This window comes from Talpa occidentalis, unplaced genomic scaffold (genome assembly GCF_014898055.3).
Source record: "Talpa occidentalis isolate TD23 unplaced genomic scaffold, MPIMG_talOcc4v2.1 talOcc4.3, whole genome shotgun sequence".
Taxonomy (NCBI): Eukaryota; Metazoa; Chordata; class Mammalia; order Eulipotyphla; family Talpidae; genus Talpa; species Talpa occidentalis.
In genome coordinates this window covers 2,490,862-2,511,904 of record NW_023603184.1, presented here as the reverse complement: position 1 = coordinate 2,511,904, position 21,043 = coordinate 2,490,862, and the positions used below count along the sequence as shown (strand labels likewise).

General features: G+C 34.9%; 3 protein-coding genes across 3 annotated transcripts; all 3 read right to left on the bottom strand.

The window, feature by feature from the left end:
* Window positions 1-4,777: 4,777 nt before the first annotated feature.
* On the bottom strand, window positions 4,778-5,725 carry LOC119254414 (olfactory receptor 8H1-like). Its single transcript, XM_037521515.1, has one exon. It carries the CDS (start codon window positions 5,723-5,725, stop codon window positions 4,778-4,780), a length of 948 nt encoding a protein of 315 aa, XP_037377412.1.
* Window positions 5,726-10,093: 4,368 nt separating this feature from the next.
* Window positions 10,094-11,041, bottom strand: LOC119254413 (olfactory receptor 8H1-like). The gene has a single exon (XM_037521514.1). The coding sequence runs from the start codon at window positions 11,039-11,041 to the stop codon at window positions 10,094-10,096; it is 948 nt and encodes a 315-aa protein (XP_037377411.1).
* Window positions 11,042-15,522: 4,481 nt separating this feature from the next.
* On the bottom strand, window positions 15,523-16,470 carry LOC119254412 (olfactory receptor 8H1-like). Its single transcript, XM_037521513.1, has one exon. The coding sequence runs from the start codon at window positions 16,468-16,470 to the stop codon at window positions 15,523-15,525; it is 948 nt and encodes a 315-aa protein (XP_037377410.1).
* Window positions 16,471-21,043: the final 4,573 nt, after the last annotated feature.

Below are 21,043 nucleotides of genomic sequence, written 5' to 3'. Positions count from 1 at the left end.
GAATCAAATACACTTTAAATACATAGAATTAAACTTCATAAGCACATGACTTAATTAACTGCAATAGTTTCAGGTAATTAACTTTATAATATAACATTTGACTAGCCTGGCAATTACCATGTAATTTATAGCAAAACCATAGCTTGCATATTTCCATGTCATGTTCCACAAAGTCATTTGCACCTTGTTACCTCCTCAGATGAATGCATTTCACTAATGTAAACAAAGTCTGTCATTCAGGGACAATATTAATGTGTTCAAATTCCTGAGTCAACACCATACTGGATTCCAAGGATGCACATTTTCCTATGTTATTTTCTCATCCTGAGCATGGGCAATAAATACATTTCTCATTTCTCAGGAAATATATGGACTGGGCACTGGCATTTATCAAAATTACGCTTAAATTCAAGAATGACAAGAGATGAGCAACATTCAAGCTAAGCTACAACAGGCTGGTCGATTTGTTTCTTTCCACAACTGAGTCCCAGCCCATCTATCCGCTGGGTCTCGCTGATGAGCTAGCTGGTCCCCACTCAGCGTTATCTGCATTTTTCTGTGATCCTCCCACTCTGTAATGCCCTTGCAGAGGCCAAGAACCAAGTAACAGAAATCCCCCATTATATGCTCAGCCTTACTTCCAACATACCGCATTTCCATTGTAAGTGTATGAGTCCTTTAAACTAAATTGAAGTGGCCGTGGTCTTTCTTCCTTCTTTTCATTATTATCACTAGCATCATATTTAATAGCATTGTGGTTATTTTTATTCATTTAAAGGCAGTAAATTCTCTTTAAAACACAGAGTAATCTAAAGGTATCCATAAAGGTGAATGCTAAGGTCAAATAAAATTTTAACAATGTTAACACAGAGTAGCTCTTATCACAATGTATCCCCTTTAGAAGAGAAGAAAACCAATTATAAATGAACTAATGACTCTATAAAGGTGAGAAATCTTCAAAAAATTTCTGCAGGTCTAAGTTAGCAATAAGAAAAAGGAGCATCTAATTGTCTATTCACTCTGTGTCTCAGTTTCATCATCTATAAAATCCAGTCATCTGATTCACAGAGGCTCTGCTCTGGTTGCTGGTTATACAGTGTTGACCAAAGTGAGAAAATTCTGTGATCATTACATGTTAGTGGAGGTTAAGGGAATGACAACAAACAGAAAGTGTCAGCAAAATATTTTTTTTCCTCTAAAGATTTATTTATTTATTTATACAAGCACTGGGTACAGTCAGAAGCATGGGAGGGTGAGAGAATTCACCAGAGCCAGAGCAGGGAACAGAACAGGCAGACTGATGAAATACACTGCTGAGGGGAGCAGCGGGCGTGGCAGGAGAGGTCTGTCGTGCCATGTGGGACCCTTGCTGGAGGCTGAGGATCGAACCGGCACTGCAGAGGCTGTGGGCTGCTTTGCAGCCCAGCACTCAACAGCTGCGCCACCAGGGGAGGCCCAGTATCAGCAAAATATAATAAATGTTAGCTGGAGATAACTTATATGAAAACAAACGAAGCAAGAAAGAGGGATAATTTGTATAATTGATAAGCAATTATACTCCAAATACATTCTGTATCTAGAATCAATATAATATGCTGATGGATTGACTAGGCAGCATGTGAGATAAAGTGAAAATTCCAGAATCACTTTTAAGAATTTGCTGAGTGAAGAAAAATGATTATTCATTAATGTGATTAACATTTGTATTGCTTGTAGCTATCTGAGAATCTCCTGATGAAGCTAAAGTACTATAATGCACATTTAAACTTTTTAGAGTATTGTAGGACATAAGTGCTCACAGAATATACTCTTACTGTTATTATATATCAAGGGAAAAACACAGGTCTTCATATTTTATGTGATCACATAAATACCATTTTGGCTTGGCACCAGATATTAGAATATTATGTCTTAATTACAGTGAGTCACATCTCACATAAAATATGATAAGTACTGATATAGCAAGAGAATTATAGAAGAAATGCAGAAGTTAAATATTGTCATAGATCTTGATATGCATATGCAGTAACATACATTACATGTGTTTTCTATACAACATTATAAAGAGAACAGGGTATCTTAATTAAGCATTGCCTTAAGTTAAGTCTGTCTAGAGGAGATTTGGCTCTGTTGATTACCTTTGAAAACACAATGCAGCAGGACACATTTACTCATTACAGAAAAAGTCGAAATGAAAGCAAGATGAAAAACAGTTCATAAAAGAAGTCACAAAATTGTAAATGTGTACAAATGAGAAAATAATGCATTACAAATACAAGATAAGAAATGAGCCAAAATCACATTATTGAGCAATGAGTGTTTGTCAAATATGTATCTCTATTTTCAAACAAAAATATATACTAATATGAATAAATATAGAGACGACACCATGGATGTCCACATAAAAATAAGTCATGATAATATTAACTGGTATTTAATATAAGATATTTTTAAAATAAAGTAATATAATGTTATGTGGATATCAATATCCTAACTGTAACCAGTAAGAGATTTCAGTTGTGACTCAAGCCAATCAGATCATTACACAATCATTTACTGGAGCAATTCTTATGCAAAATACAAACATGCACAGGACCCATTTCAGGCTGAATGAAAACAATATATCCAGTGACCATTACAATAGTTTAAACAAAATAAAAATCAAATACCATCAAAGTGGAAAATTACCTTCTTTAAATAATATAAACACCTTTTAAAATAGATACCAGAAATAACCATAAGAATGACATACTCTGAAGTTTGAGTATTGCAACAAAAATCAGCCAGTCCAGATTATATATAGAAACCTGTATGTTTTTACAATTCTATTTATTTATTTACGTACCATCGGCTTACAAGACTGTAGATGATTTAAGGGAATAGGTTCATAGCGCCTCAGTTTTATGTCACCAACCACCCCCATGATGACGGACCCCTCTACCCTAGACCATTGGGCTTTCTGCCAACTATGTATCTGCCCCATCTTTGCAGTCCCTCTAGCAGCCTCATTCTGCAGGATTCTGCAATTCTGTGAATTTCTAGGGTTTATTTGGATTTAGGTTGAAACTTTGATATTTTTTTCTTGTAGATAAAAGCTTTTAAGTGAAGGGAAATTGAGTTCTCTCCATCAGTAAAGTTAATAGTGGCCACATAATTTGAATTTATTGTCAATTCCTAGCTTTACACTTTATCTCTGTTAAAAAAGGTAAAACAATGATGAAGATTTATTTCAATAATTTACTTGTAAAGATCATAACAAACCTCAGAAACCAAGAGAAAGGCAGTGTTTTTTTTTTTTAATGTACAGAATTTCAACAAATTGGCAGTGACTAAAGCTGTTAATATGCCACAGAAAGTTTGGGATTGTATTGATGTTTTTTCAGGTAGAAACCACTATTGTTTCTACATGCAGATTTTTAAATTTCTGTGTGTACAACAGTTCAGGTCCTTAGCAATGTGATATGGGAGTCTTGATTGTTTCCTTGCACCAAGAAGGCATTCATCCTACACTCCTACACTGTTTCAATAACAAAGGAATTAAAAAAATATGAACATTCAAGTATATCAGAAAGTTGCAAAAATGTACATAGGACCGACCAGAAATTTTACTTATACATGCAATGTCTACGCAAACATGCTTAACTAAAGAATGGAAAATTAGCTGTCAGTAACTGTTACTATATTCCTATTTCCTTACATTCTTCAATATTTTCCATTTCCTCCAATATTAACATACCATTAAAAGTGCAAATTAGTGAGGCCTTGAGATTTTCATTTTTCACTTTTTGTGCCTGTCAATTAAATTAATTACAGGTAATTTATAAAAAAAACAAGTGAAATTCATTAGAAATGTGCATTAAAAATTGTAAGAATGAAGTCTTATGATAATGGACACTATTTATTAGAAATACCTTCAATATTTGACATTGATCATCTGGCTTAATCTTTTTTTTTCAAAGATTTATTTTTTTACCCATAAAAGAACTGGGGTACAGACCAGAGGTGCAGGGGGTGAGAGGAACAGAGACAGAGTGGGGAACAGAACAGGTGGATTGACTGAAAAATACTGCTGAGGGGAGCAGCAGGCAAGACAGGAGAGGTCTGTTGTGCATGTGGGCAGCTCCCTGGCCAGGGATCGAACTCCTGCTGCAGTGGCTGCGGATAGCTTCACAAAGCTGTGTCTTAACCCCTTGCACCATCAGGGAGGCCCACATCTGGCTTAATCTTTACAAAAATCTATGAACCTAGGATTATTATTATCTTGTACAGTTCCAGAAATTGAGGCTAAAAGTTGATTGACTTATTGAAGCTTCTATAACTAAAAAGGTCAGCAGATATAGATATAAATCCTGGTGGCTGGTTCCAAAGCAAGTGTACATAGTCACTCTGCTATAATTCTTCTGAATGCAAAGGATTAAATGATCTCTGAATGTGTTCTTATTGTGACAACAAAGGAGTTCTTATGCATAATAATAAAAAAATCTAACGTTGATGTATGTAAGGGAATTGGCGAGAAAAAAATTAAAAGATGGCAACACTCTTTTCTTGTTTTGTGCATTATTTGTCATAAAATTGAGACCATAAATATAAAATCTACTTCATGGTTTTCATTAAAATATGACTGTCTAAGGACATAATGCTTGAATGCCCAAACCATATTTGGTCAAGTAACAGGTACAGAAACAAAAACAAATGAAAGATATCTTAAAGTATCAGAGACCTTAAGAAAATATCCTACAGGGCAGAAGAGAAAGAGGAGCTTAGTAGCTCAGCATCACTATTTCAAGTGCCTGGAGCCCTCTTTCTTCTGCAGGAGTCTAAGGACAGCATTTTTCACTTCTTTGTTACGAAGACTATAAATGAGTGGATTCAGCATGGGGGTCACAATTGTATAAAACACAGAAGCCACCTGATCCTTTCCCAAGGAGTAGGACTTACTTGGTTTTAAATAAGTGAAGATCATGGTGCCATAAAAGATGGTGACAGCCGTGAGATGCGAGGCACAGGTGGAGAAGGCTTTTCTCTTTCCTGAAGCAGAATTAATTTTCAAGATAGTGGAGAGAATGGACACATAGGACACTGATATCGTGATAAGAGAGAACATGAGTGTGGAGCCAGCAAAAATGAAAATCATGATTTGAGTGCCCTGGGTTTCAGTGCAAGACAGGGCTAAAATTGGGGATGTGTCACAGAAAAAATGATGGATTACATTGGAGTTGCAGAAATGCAATCTCCTCATGCAAACCTCATTGACCAAAGAATCTATAAAACCTACTACATAGGCCCCAAAGATAAGGGACCAGCAGCGTCTTGGAGACATGACAACTGGGTAGTGGAGAGGATTGCAGATGGCTACATAGCGATCATAGGCCATGGAGGAGAGAAGAAAACATTCAGCGCCACCGAAGAAGATAAAAAAGTACATTTGGGTGAAGCAGTTCTCATAGGAAATCTTCTTGTTGGCGGTCAGTAATTTCTCTATTGTTCTAGGAGTAATGACAGTTGAATAACTGAGGTCAATGAAAGACAGGTGACTGAGGAAAAAATACATGGGGGTGTGAAGTTGGGCATCCAGGCGGATGACCGTTATCATCCCCACATTCCCCAGCACGGTGACCAGGTATATCAGGAGAAACAGCACAAAGAGCACCAGCTGGATGTCTTCAGCATCTGTCAATCCCATAAGGATGAAGTAAAGCACCTCCGTGTTATTTCTTCTTTGCATTGTGCTCCACTGTTTTTACCTGTTGAGAAGTCAGAGTTCATGCTTAGCTGAAATGACTTCAAAAATGTGTTCCTATGCATGATCTTGCATATGTATATTAATTTAATGTTCCTAGTTTGATAATAACTGGTTGTATATAGGATATGATGTAAAAAAAATGAATTTTTTTAACCAGTACATAAATGAGTGTATTGATAATTGACAAGATATAATAAAACTGGATATTTTAAATGGAAAGAAACTGACAGTTTTTAAATTCTTTCTTTCTTAATGAATTTATTCTACATGAAATATTATACCATAGATATTACTGTTAGCCATATCTTTTAGATGAGGAAAAAGACATAGTTCAATAATTTATCTTGAGTCAGAACTGTTAAATGATGATCTTTGAGTCTCCAAGAGAAACTGACCCCACAGAAGATAATCAAATATCATATTCCTCATCATGATTAATTCATCAAGTCTATAAAAATAATATGCATATGTAAAACAATGATAGAAATGCAGTGTTAGGAGTCATTAACTTTCCCACTGCTTCTAACATTATTTTATATTCATGATAAATATCAAGCTTAAATGACTTCCATGGTTTTTTAGAGTAATTAACACTAATTAATATCAGTACCAATTTCCAGAAGAAACAATGTTTTCAGAATTTGATCCTTGAATATCAAAAGCTGCTCCAGATTATATTACTAATGTAAGAACATTGTTTGGAGACCTTGATTCCGTCAACTCCATTTTTCTGTCTCCCCAGGTACAGGCATCACCTAGGTTAAGTCTTAATAATGTGTGTGCATAGTCATCCCATAGGTGTCATTTCATTTGATCAACTAAATTCTGTAATTTCGAGAGTAGTACTTACTGTGATTCAAAGTCGGTTATAAAGACAAGAACCTTCTTCCAATGTATCAGTCTGGAAATAGTTGAATGTAAATTGTTCCTCACAAATAAAATACGAAAACCATTTGAGTCTAAAATTTCTGTGATATAATATATGTTTTCTTTGAGATAAGTTCTTTTTATATATTTGGCCATGTATTTTTTATACTGATATAATAATAAATTAACCTAGGAATTTTTCAAGGTCCTGGTCAAGTAGAAGTTTGCTGGCTGTGATTGATGTCTAAAGAATATTAGGGAGCTACTAAGAATAGAGCAGAGCAGGGTGGCCTTTTCTCTCATTGTGATGATCCAGGGCACCTCATATATTGGGGAAGGTGATGATGCAGTGTTTGGTCATCCTTGAGGGACCAATTTCCAAAAAAGGCTGCTTGGCCATCTTCCAAGGACAAAAGCTCAAAGACTCTTTATTTTGGGGAAATAGTTGCCTTGTCCCTTAGAAATACTAATGAAGAGCTTGGTTTGGTCTTGTATTGTGGAGTCTCAAATTTTTGAAAAATCCGTGAAGAAAATATTTCTAATTATCTATTTTGAAATCATCAAGCAATTATACTCCAAAGAAATGATATGGTGATGCTTTGGCAATGAGATATATGAGAAATAGAGAAAATTCCAGTGTCATTCCTAAGAATTTACAGAACTGTGAAAGATGACTAATCATTAGTGCAATTAACATCTGTATTCCTAGTACCTGCCAGAGAGTCTTCTGAAGAAGATTAAGTATTTTAATGCACGTCTAAACATTTTAGTATATTGTAGGACATAAGTGCACAGCAGAATATATTATTATGACTATTATATATTAATTTAAAAACACAGCTGTTAATGTTGTTATCACATTATATTAAATACCATTTTGGCTTTGCATTAAATACCTGACTATTGTGTATTAAATTACAACAAATCACATCTCATATAAATATGATACAAACTGATATAACAGTGAAATTAAAGTAGAAATGCAGAAATTTAATATTGACATAGATCGTGCTACACATATGCAATAACATGATATAAGTGTTTTCTATACAACATTATAAAGAGATCAGGGTATCTTAATGAAACATTGACTAAAGTTAGTCTGTCTCCAGGAGCATTGACTCTGATGATTATCTTTCCAATCATAAACCAGCAGGATACATTACCTCATCACAGAAATTGGTATAAATGAAAGCAAGTTGAAAAATACATCATAAAAAGTCACAAAAATGTAAAAGTGTGCAAATATACAAAGTAATTCATTCATACACAAGATGATAAAAAAGCCAAAATCATAGTACTGAAAAAAGTTGTCAATTATTTATCATAAAATAACAAATAATGATTATGTTATAAATAATACATGAATAAATATAAAGTCTAAACACCATGAATGTCCAGATAAAATTAAATAATAATATTAAATGGTATTTAATATGAAATTAATATAGCATGTGGTGTGGATGTCAGCATCCTAACTTTTACTTGGAAGAGATCAGTTGTGACTCAAGCCAATCACATAATTACGTTATCATTTACTGAGGCAATTCAAATTTTTAATACAAACATGTACAAGACTCATTACAGGCTGAATGAAAACAATAATCCAGTAACCATACAGAAGTATAAACAAAACAGAAATCAAACACAAGAAATATGGAAAATTACCTTCTTTAATAATATTTAAATAATATAAAAACCTTATAAAATAGATTTTAGAAATAACTAAGAATAAGATGCACTGAAGTTGGAGTATTAAGACGAAAAACAGCCATACCAGATTATGTAGAGAAAACCGTATATTTTTAGATACCATACTTAGATACCATACGTTTACAGCACTGGAGATGATTTAGGGGAATAGGTTGACCACTCCTCAGCTGTAATGACCAACCACTCCCACCATGAAATTACCCTCTACCCTAGACCATTGGACCCCTCCCACTTATGTCTCTAACCCCATCTTTGCAGCCCTGTAGTAGCCTCAATTCTCCAGTAAAATTTCTAGAGTTTATTTGGGTTTAGTTTGATCCTTTGTTAGTTCTTTCCTATCAAAGTCTTTTGAATGAAGGGAAATTGAGCACTCTCCATGACTACAGTTAACGGTGGGCACATAATCTAAATTTCTCATCAATTCCTAGCTTTACAACTTTTCTCTGTTTGAAAAGGTAAAACAATGAGCGAAGCATTCATTTGAATAATTTACTTGTAAAGAACATAAAAAACCTCAGAAACAAGGAGAAAGGCAAATGTGTTTTAAAATGTACAGAATTTCAACAAACTGGCAGTGACTGAAGCTGTTAGTGTGTCATAGAAAGGTTGGACTGCATTGATAAATGTTTTTTCAGTAGAAACCAAAGATATTTTATTACATGCAGAATTTTTTTTTTTTTTCCAAGAGTGAAGATCTGAATGTAATTTTAATTGATGTGTGTATACCACTTTGGATCCTTAGCAAAGCAATATGGGAGTTTTGATTGTTTTCATGCACTGGAAAGGCATTCATCTTACAATGTTTCAGTGACAAAGGAATTTAAAAAAATTAAACTTTCAAGTATATAAGAAAGTTGCAAAAAAGTATATAGGACAGACCAGAAATTTTATTTATACATGCAATGTCAATGTACACATACTTAACTAAAGAATGGATAATAAGCTGTAACTGTTAGGACAGTTCTAGTTCCTTATATTTTTTCAATCTTTTCCATTTTTCCTAATGTTATCACACCATTAAAAGTCCAAATTTGTGAAGCCTTGAGATTTTTCTTTTTATCTGTTTGTGTGATTGTCAATTGAATCGATCAAAGGTAATTTATTAAAAAATGAAAGTTCATTAGATATGTGCATTAAAAATTACAAGAATGAAATATTATGATAATTTATAATATTTACTAGAAATGCCTTCAATGTTTTACATCTATCATCTGGTTTAATCTATAGAAAAACTCTATGAACCAATGAATATAATTTCACTTGTACAGATTTAGAAACTGAGGCTAAAAGTTGGGTGGATTACTGAAGCTTTTATAGCTAAAAAGTTCAGCAGATGTAGATTTAAGTCAAGGGCTTGGTTGAAAACCAAGAATACATAGTCACGCTGCTACAATTCTCTGAATATAATGGACTAAAATGATTTTTGAAGCTGTTTTTAAAGTGCAACAAAGGAGATTTTCCATAATAAAATTCTTTGATATTAGCTTGTGTAAAGGAAATGGTTTGGTATAATTTAAAAGAAGTCAGTTCTCATTTTCTGAAACAGTTGCACTTAAATTCAGAAGTAAATATAGGATCTATTTTGTGATTTCCATTACAATATGGACTTCTAACGACATCATAATCCTTGCAAAACCCAAGATCATATTTGGTCAGGTAACAAATGGGTCATAGAAAAGAAAGCAAATAAAAGTGGTCAATACTTTTGGAGTGCTTAAGAAAATATCCTACAGGGAAGAAGAAAAGGAGAAGCTTTAAACCTTAACATCACTATTTCAAGTGCTTGGAGCCCTCTCTCTTCTGCAGGAGTCTGAGGACAGCATTTTTCACTTCTTTGTTGCGAAGACTGTAAATGAGGGGATTTAGCATAGGGATAACAATAGTATAAAACACAGAAGCCACTTCATCCTTTCCCAAGGAGTAGGATTTTCTTGGTTTTAAATAAGTGAAAATCAGAGTGCCATAAAAAATGGTGACCGCCAAGAGATGAGAGGCACAGGTGGAGAAGGCTTTTCTCTTTCCTGAAGCAGAATTAATTTTCAGGATACTGGAGAGAATGGACACATAAGACGTTGACAGCATAATAAGAGAGACCAAGAGGGTGGAGCCCGCCAAAATGAAAATCGTGAGTTCAGTGTCCTGGGTTTCAGTGCAAGACAGGGCTAAAATTGGGGATGTGTCACAGAAAAAATGATGGATTTCAATGGAGTCACAGAAGTCCAATTTCTTCATGCCAAGCACGGTGACTAAGGAATCTATAAAGCCTATTATATAGGACCCGAAGACGAGGGAGCAGCAGCGTCTGGTGGACATGACAACCGGGTAATGGAGAGGATTGCAGATGGCTACATAGCGATCATAGGCCATGGAGGAGAGAAGAAAACATTCGGCACCAGTCAAGAATATAAAAAAGTACATTTGGGTGAAGCAACTCACGTAGGAAATCTTCTTGTTGGAGGTCAGTAAGTTCTCTATTGTTTTAGGAGTAGTGACGTTTGAGTAACTGAGGTCAATGAAAGACAGGTGACTGAGGAAAAAATACATGGGGGTGTGAAGTTGAGCATCCAGGCGGATGACAGTTATCATCCCTGCATTCCCCAGCACAGTGACCAGGTATATCAGGAGAAACAGCACAAAGAGCACCAGCTGGATGTCTTCAGCATCTGTCAGTCCCATAAGGATGAAGTAAGGCACCTCCGTGTTATTCCATATCTGCATTGTGCCCCACTGCTTTTACCTGTCGAGAAGTCAGAGTTCATACATAGCAGAAATGACTTCAAAAATGTGTTCCATGAATGATCTTGCATATGTATATTAATTTAATGTTTCTAGTATGATAGTAAAGGGTGGTTTCTAGGATATGATGAAAAATGATTATTTCTTTGCCCAGTGTAGGAAGAAAGCAGGATATATTAATTGAATGAAACTGACTATTTTCTAAATGTTTTCCTTTCTTAATGCATTCATTCCACATGAGAATATTATGCCATAGATATTACTGTTAGCCATATCTTTTAGATAAGGAAAATGACATAGTTCATTAAATTGATCCTGAGTCAGAACATTTTAATGATGACTCTGTGAGTTCTTAGCTAGACTGACTCCATAGAACATATTTAAATACGGTATTCCTCATTATGATTAATTCCAGGAAAACTATAAAAATGATATACATATATAATATAATGATAGAAATGTGGTAAGGAATCAGTTTCCTTACATTTTGTTTTGACTATTACATTATGCTAATGACAAATCTCAACCTTAAAGGATTCAGTGCAGTTTATTAGCATAATTAACTAATTAATATTAGTTTCAATTTTAAGAAAATGGAAATATTTTCCTATTTGAATATTTAAATCAAATTCTCCTGAAAATATGTTACAAAATTCTAACATTGCTTGGAGTCCCTGATTCCATCAACTCTATATTTCTATCTTCACAAGTACAAACATCATATGGGATCATGTCTTAATAATGGGTAAACACATATCTTCTGATAGGTGTCATTTCTTTTGGTCAACTAAAACCCTGTCATTTTCAGTAATACTTACTGTGAGTCAAAGTTGATTGAAAAACACAAAAACCTTCTTCCAATGTATCAGCCTAGAAATGGTTTAACCTAAATCTTTCGTCACAAATACAATACGAAAATAATTTGAGTCGATAATTTCTGTAATGTAATATACGTTTTCTTCGACATAAGTTCTTTGTAAAGATTTGGCCATGCATTTTTTTTTATCCTGGTGTAATAATAAAATAACCTAGGAAAATTGTTAAGTTCCTAGTTAAGTAGAAGTTTGTTGGCAGTGAATGATGTCTAAAGAATACTAAGGAGCTACCAAGAATAGAGCATAGGAGGGTTGCTTTGTCTCTCACCCTGATGATACAGGGCACCTCATATATTGGGGTTTGTGATAATGCAATATTTGGTCATCCTTGAGGGACCAATTTCAAAGAAAGCTTTTTGGCCTGCTTCCAAGGACAAAAGTCAAGGACTCTAGATTTCACAGAAATAGTTGCCTTTTCCCTTAGAAACCAACTATTGATGAGCCTGGTGTGGACTTGTATTGTGTAGTCTAATTTTTTTTTTTTTAAGATTTATTTATTTATACAAGAACCAGGATACAGGCCAGATGCATGGGAGAGTGAGAGGATTCACCAGAGACAGAGCCGGGAACAGAACAGGCAGACTGACGAAATACCCTGCTGAGGGGAGCAGCAGGCGAGACGGGAGAGGTCTGCTTTACCATGTGGGATTCTCGCCAGCTGACCAGGATCGAACCTGCACTGCAGAGGCTGCAGACAGCTTCACAGTGCAGTGCTCAACCTCCTGTGCCACCAGGGAGGCCCTGTAGTCTAAATTTCTGAGAAAGCCAGTGCTGCAAATATTTCTAGATACAACCCTAATTACTTTTTTTGAAACCATAAAGAAGGAATGATTTATTTTCCATAGAGAAATATCATTATATATATATAATGTGATTATAGTATGATTTTATACAGAGCATGGGCAATTGTTGCATCTACAAAGTGTATTTGTTACTTGATTATTACACTGAAACAAATAAAAAATTAAGTTCTTTGTCTCATAATCAAGATGATAAAAACACTTATTTTGTAGCATCTTTTTATTTGTGGTAGACACTTTCATATAAAGATCATAACCACACCTCCACCTAAGCAGTTTCCACATGTGCATGACAACTCTATCATCTATTGCTCTTTCTTCACTCACTCTGATATACACACCTACACACACACGTGAGCACACATGCACAGTACAATGTCTGAGAGTGTTAGTTTGTTAGGATGGCTGTAACCAAATGCCACAGAGTGGGAACTTAAACAACAGCAATTTATTTCTCACTGTTCTACAGTGGAGAAGCAGGAGATTAAGATCGATGTTTCTATGCTGTGATCCTTTCTTCTCATGACACCAGTCCTATTGGGTAGGGGCACTCTTTAGAGCTAATTTTAAGTTATTAATACTTACCTGAACAAAAATCCTCTTACCACAGAAACATACAGGTGTACCAGAGTTAAATCTTCACCATAGGAATATTTACAAATACACATACATATATATATATATAGTGCATAAATATGTTTACATACAGAGTCAAGTATAGTTTTAAATACATAGTATCAACCTTCATAAACAGGATTTGATTAGTTTCCGATAGTTCCAGGGAATTAACTTTATAATAATTACATTTGACTAGCTTGGCAATGATCATAATTCATAGCAACCACAGCTCGCATACTTCCATGTCCTGTTCCACAAAGCCATTGGCAACTTGCTCCCTCCTAAGATGAATGCGTTTCACTAATCAAAACAAAATCCATCATTCAGGGACCCAGATAATGTGTTCAAGTTTCTGAGTCAAGACCATGCTGGATTCTGAGGATGAACATTTTCCTATTTTATTTTCTCATCCAGAGCATGGGTAATAAATCTATTCCTTATTTCTCAGGGAATTTATGGGCTGGGCACTGGCATTTATCAAAATTACACTTAAATGAAAGAATAACAAGAGGTAAGCAACATTTAGAGCTCAGCTACAACAGTCTGGCCAATTTATCTCTTTCCACAACTGAGTCCCAGCCCATCCATTAAGGTCACCCTGAACAGATGGTCCCACTTAGTTTTACCTGTGCTTCTTTTCAGCCTCCCACTCTGTGATGCCCTGATAGAGGCCAAGAGCCAAGGAACATTATATCATGGTTAGCCCTGCTTCCACAGACCACATTTCCATTGTAAACTTAATTTGAAGTGGCAGCAGTCTTTCAATCTTCTTTTCATTATTATGACTCTCATTATATTTAATAACATTGTTGCTCTTTTTATATCTTTAGAAGCCAAAGAAATAAGCCATTTTAAAAGAGAGTAATCTAAAGGTATCACAAAAGATGAATGTTAAGCTTAAATAACACTTTACTACCACTAACACAGAGTATCTCTTATCACAAATATCCCTTTCACTAAAACAAAACCAATGATATGAACAGATGACTCATGAATATGGATGAGAAATCTTCCTCAATACACCAGCAGGTCTAAATTAGCAATAAAAAAAAGGAGTATCCCAAACTGTATTCACCGTATGGCTCTTTCATCATCCTTATAATCCATCTGATATACTGATGCCTTGCTCTGGGTGCTGGTCATACAAAATTGAAAAAAGTAATGTAAGTTATGTGTTGATGACATGATAGTGGATTTAAGGGAATGACAGCAAGAAGGCATTCATCTTACAATGTTTCAATGACAAAGGAATTGAAAGTTTAAACATCCAAGCATATCAGAATGTTGCAAACAAGTATACAGGACAAAAGAAATTTTACTTACACATGCCATATTCATGTACACATACTTAACTAAAGAATGGACAATGATGCCAGTCATTTTAAAACACTTGTATTTCCTTACATTTTTCAATATTATCTATTTTCCCCAATATTAAGATGTCATTAAAAGTCCTAATTTGTGAAGCATTGAGATTTTCTTTTTTCATTGTTTGTGTGATTGTCAATTAAATTAATTAAGTTAATTTATAAAAATACAAGTGAAAATTCATTAGAATTGGGCATTAAAAATTACAAGAATGAAGTCTTATGATCATAGACAATATTTATTAGAAATGCCTTCAATGTTTTGAACCTGGGATTATTATTTATCTTCTGCAGTTTTGGAAACTGAGGCTAAAAGTTGATTGACTTATTGAAGCTTCTATTGCTAAAAAAGTAAGCAGATACAGATCTAAATCCAGGGTCCAGTTGCAAAACAAGTATGTATAGTCACTCTGCTACAGTTCTTCTGAATATAATGGATTAAATGATTTATGAAATTGCTTTTAGTTGTACCAACAATGGAGCTTTTCCATGATAAATTTCTCTGATATGAGCCTATGCAAAGGAATTGGTATGGTATAATTTAAAATATGACAAGTCTCTTCTCATTTTGTCAAGCAGTTGCATTTAAATTTAAGGAAGTAAATATAGAATCTATTTTGTGATTTCCATTACAATATGGACTTCTAATAACATAATTCTTGAAAGACCCAAGATCATATTTGGTCAAGTAATGGATGGGTCAAAAGAAACAAAAGCAAATGAAGGGAGGCAATTGTCTTAGAGAGGCCTTAAGAAAATACCCTACAGGGAAGAAGGAAGAGGAGCTTAGTAGCTCAGCATCACTATTTCAAGTGCCTGGAGGCCTCTCTCTTCTGCAGGAGTCTAAGGACAGCATTTTTCACTTCTTTGTTGCGAAGACTATAAATGAGGGGATTCAGCATGGGGGTCACAATTGTATAAAACACAGAAGCCATCTGATCCTTTCCCAGGGAGTAGGATTTGCTTGGTTTTAAATAAGTGAAAATCAAAGTGCTATAAAATATTGTGACTGCCAACAGATGCGAGACACAGGTGGAGAAGGCTTTTCTCTTTCCTGAAGCAGAATTAATTTTCAAGATAGTAGATAGAATGGACACATAGGACACTGATAATGTGATAAGAGACACGATGAGTGTAGAGCCCGCCAAAATGAAAATCCGAAGTTCAGTGTCCTGGGTTTCAGTGCAAGACAGCGCTAAAATTGGGGATGTGTCACAGAAAAAATGATGGATTACATTGGAGTCACAGAAGTCCAATTTCTTCATGCCAAGCACAGTGACTAAGGAATCTATAAAGCCTATTATATAGGACCCGAAGACAAGGGAGCAGCAGCATCTTGCAGACATGACAACCGGGTAGTGGAGAGGATTGCTGATGGCTACATAACGGTCATAGGCCATGGAGGAGAGAAGAAAACATTCAGTGGCTGTCAAGAAGATAAAAAAGTACATTTGAGTGAAGCAATTCTCATAGGAAATCTTCTTGTTGGAGGTCAGTAAGTTCCCTATTGTTTGAGGAGTGATGACATTTGAGTAACTGAAGTCAAGGAAAGACAGGTGACTGAGGAAAAAATACATGGGGGTGTGAAGTTGGGCATCCAGGCGGATGATCAGTATCATCCCTGCATTCCCCAGCACGGTGACGAGGTATATCAGGAGAAACAGCACAAAGAGCACCAGTTGGATGTCTTCAGCATCTGTCAATCCCATAAGGATGAAGTAAATCACCTCCGTGTTATTTCTTCTTTGCATTGTGTTCCACTGCTTTTACCTGTTGAGAAGTCAGAGTTCATGCTTAGCTGAAATGACTTCAAAAATGTGTTCCTATGCATAATCTGGCATGTGTATATTAATTAAATATCCAATATTAAAACAATGGGTGGTTTATTGGATATGATGGAAGAAAAAAAATTTCGCCCAGTCTATAAATGGGTATAAATTGATGACTGGACATTATGCAATAAAACTGGATATATTAATAGAATTTAACTGACTATTTAAAATGTTTTCCTTTCTTCTTTTTTTAAAGATTTATTTTTATTTATTTATACAAGCACTGGGTACAGTCAGAAGCACGGGAGGGTGAGAGAATTCACCAGAGCCAGAGGGGGGGAGCAGAACAGGCAGACCGAAGTACACTGCTGAGGGGAGCAGCGGGTGGCAGGAGTGGTCTGCTCGCCATGTGGGACCCTCCTTCTGTGGCCGGGGAGCAGCCGGCGATTGAACCGGTGCTGTAGAGGCTGTGGGCAGCTTCGCAACCCAGTGCTCAAGCACTGGGCCCCACCGGGGAGGCCCCAAAATGTTTTCCTTTCTTATTGCATTTATTCCACATGAGAATATTATGCCACTGAAATTATTGTTAGCCATATCTTTTAGATAAGGAAAATGACATAGTTCAAGAAATTTATCCTGAGTCAGTGCATTTTAATGATGACTCTGAGTTTTCAGATAGACTTCCCAGAACATATTCAAATACTGTATTCCCCATTATGATTAATTGTAGTAGCATATAAATTAAATATATATGTATATATATATACATATATATATTTCTATAACACAATGATTGAATTATGGTGTTAAGGGATCATTTACTTCCCTTTTCTTCCAATATTATTTTATAATAATGACAAATATTTCAAACTTGAAAGATTTCAATGCAGTTCATTGGCTCATAACTAATATATTTTAGTACCAATTTTCAGATATTGGGAAATATTTTCCCAACTTACCTTTTAAATGAAAAAGTTGAAAAATATATTACAATAACCTATCCCTGCTTGGAGTCCCTGATTCCATCAATTCCATGAGTCTATCTCCACAAGTACAGGCATCATATATGGTCATGTCTTAATGATGTGTGTGAGGATTCTTCTGATAGATGACATTTCTTGTGATCCAACTAAACACTGTAATTTCAAGAGCAATACTTACGTTGAGCCAAAGCTGGTTGAAACACAAAAACCTTCTTCCAATATATCAGTCTAGAAATGGTTCCACATAAATCTTATGTAGAAAATAAAATATGAAAACCATGTGAGTTGATAATTTTGTAATATATGTTTTCTTTGGGATAAATTCTTTTTAAATATTTGGCCATGCATTTTTTATTCTAGTGTAAAAATAAATTAGCCAAGGAATTTCGTTAAGGTCCTGGTCAAGTAGAAGTTTGCTGGCTGTGACTGAAGTCTAAAGAATATTAGGGGGCTACTGAGAATAGAGCAGAGCAGGGTTGCCTTGTCTCTCATCCTGATGATTTCAGGCCTTCTCATATATTGGGGATGGTGATAACGCAGTGTGTGGTCATCCTTGAGGGACCAATTTCCAAAGAAGGCTGTTTGGCCTTCTTCCAAGGATAAAAACTCAAGGACTCCAGGTTTGAGTACATAGTTGACTTTTCCCTTAGAAACCAACTATTGACAAGCCTGGTGAGGACTCATATTTTTTAGTCTAAATTTTTGAGAAAGCCAGTGAAGAAAATATTCCAGGTACAACCTGAATTACTCTTTTGAAACCATCAAGATTGAATGATTTATATCCATAGAGAAATATTATATATAATATATTTATATTATATTTATTATATATATTATGCATTATAATATATGTTATATATAGAAATATTATATATAGATATTTATATAGAGAGAAATAGTATATATATATATAATGTGATTATATTATGATTTTATACAGAGCGTGGACAGTTGATGCAATAATAGAGTGTAGTATCCACACTGACAATTACACTGACACAAAGACTTAAGCTCTTTGTCTCCCAATCAAGATAAAATAAAAACACTTATTTTGTAGCATATTTTAATATTTTTCATATAAAGATCATAACCACACCTTTACTTAAGCAGTTTCCACACATACACAACTACTCTGTCATCCATTGCTCTTTCTTCACTCTGATATACACACCTGCACACACACGTGAGCACACGTGCACAATACAATGTCTGAGAGTATTAGTTTGTTAAGGTGTCTGTAACAAATTCCACACTAGGAGCTTAAACAACAGCAATTTATTTCTCACTGTTCTATAGTCAAGAAGGATGAGCTCAAGATGAAGTCAGGGCTGATTTTTGTTGAGGTCCCTCTCCTTCCCTTGTAGGCAGACCTCTTCTCTTGTATGTTGACATGACCATCACCCTCCATGTTTCTGTGCTGTAATCCTTTCTTCTCATGATAACAGTCCCATTGGGTAGGGGTACTCTTAAGAACTAATTTTGTCATTAATACTTACCTGAACAAAAATCTTCTCACCACAGGTACATGCAGAAGTGCCAAGAGTTAAGTCTTCAGCATATGAATATTTGTTAAATACAAATATTATTTATAAATATGCATACATATATAGTATTGAACATGTTTACAACAGAGTCAGATATACTTTTAAATATATAATATTAACCTTCATAGCCATATGATTTGATTAGATTCCAACAGTTGCAGGGAATTAACTTTATAATAATAACATTTGACTAGCCTGGCAATTACCATGTAATTCATAGTAAAAACACAGCTTGCATATTTCCATGTCATGTTCCACAAAGTCATTGGCATCTGGCTCCCTCCTCACATGAATGCATTTCACTAATCTAAACAAAATCTGTCATTCAGGGACCACAGATAATGTGTCCAAGTTCCTGAGTCCACACCATACTGGATCCAAGGACACACACTTTCCTATTTTATTTTCTCATCCTGGGCATGAACATTAAATCCATTCCTTATTTCTCAGGGAATATATGGACATGACACTGACATTTATAAACTTTACACTTAATTAAAAGAATGACAAGAGATGAGCAACATTCAAGAGTAAACTGCAACAATCTGGCAAATTTTTCTCTTCCCACAACTGAGTCCCAAACCATCTGTATGGGTTTTACTGAAGATCTTGTCCCACTCAGTGTTACCTGTGCTTCCTTTGACACTCCCACTCTGTGATGCCCTTGCAGAGGCAAAGAACCAAGGAACATTACGTCTTAAATTACCACAAAGAGGGCATCCCCTCAAACCGGTGGTGCAGCGGTTTGAGTGCAGCACTGTGAAACTGTCTGCAGCCTCCGCAGCACAGGTTGGATTCCCAGCTGGCCAGGGAGATAACGGCATGGCATGGTAGACCTCTCCTGTCTTGCCCGCCACTCCCCTCAGCAGTGTTTTTGGTCCGTCTGCCTGTTCTGTTCCCCACTCTGTCTCTGGTGAATCCTCTCACCCTCCCATGCCTCTTATAAATAAATAAATCTTTAAAAATAAAAGTAATAAATTACCACAAATAATGTCTTACATAAAATATGATAAATACTGATATAACAAGGAAGTTATAGAACTTAAGAAATGAAAAAAATTCATATTGACATAGGTCATGCTTCACATATGCAATAACATTATATAAGTGTTTTCTATACAACATTGTAAAGAGAACAGTGTATCTTAATTAAGCATTGCCTGAAGTTAGTCTGTCTACAGGAGCATTGGCTCTGTAGATTACCTTTGCAAACAAAAATCAGCAGACACATTTACTCATCGCAGAAAGAGTCATTAATGAAAAAACAGGGTGAAAAATAGTTCATAAAAAGTCACAAATATATAAAAGTGTATAAATAAATAAAATAATGTATTACTTACACAAGATGAGAAATGATCCAAAATCAAACAACTGAATAATAAATGTTTGCCAAATATTTATATCTATATACCATAAAGTCAATATAAAAATAAGTCATAATTATATTAAATGGTGTTTAATATAAGAGACATTTTAAATAAATTAATATAATATGAGGTGTTGAGAAAAACATCTTAACTTTAACCTGAAAGAGATTTCATTTGTGACTCAAAGCAATCAGATCATTACACTATCATTTACTGAGGCAATTCACATTTTTAATAAAAACATGCACAGAACTCATTGCAAGCTGAATGAAAACAATATATCCAGTAACCATTACAGAGTATAAACAGAAGAAAAATCAAACACATGTAATATGGAAAATTACCTTCTTTAATACTATTTAAAATAATATAAAACCTTTAGAATAAATTATGAAATAACCATAAAATGAGATGCTCTGATGTTGAAATATTGCAACAAAAATCATTATTCCATATCATGTCAACAAAACTGCATATTTTAATAATTTTATTTATTTATTCATTTATTTATGTATAGAGGAACAATCCATTTACAACACTGTAGATGATTTAGGGGACTAGGTTCACAGCTCCTCAGTTGTATGTCACCAACCACTCCCACCATGAAAGCACCCTGAACCCTAGACCACTGGGCCCCTCCCACCTATGTCTCTAACCC

Bases quoted from the DNA above. Each gene is read 5' to 3' on its own strand.
- LOC119254414 (XM_037521515.1), bottom strand. From the start codon at position 5,725: ATGCAAAGAAGAAATAACACGGAGGTGCTTTACTTCATCCTTATGGGA.
- LOC119254413 (XM_037521514.1), bottom strand. From the start codon at position 11,041: ATGCAGATATGGAATAACACGGAGGTGCCTTACTTCATCCTTATGGGA.
- LOC119254412 (XM_037521513.1), bottom strand. From the start codon at position 16,470: ATGCAAAGAAGAAATAACACGGAGGTGATTTACTTCATCCTTATGGGA.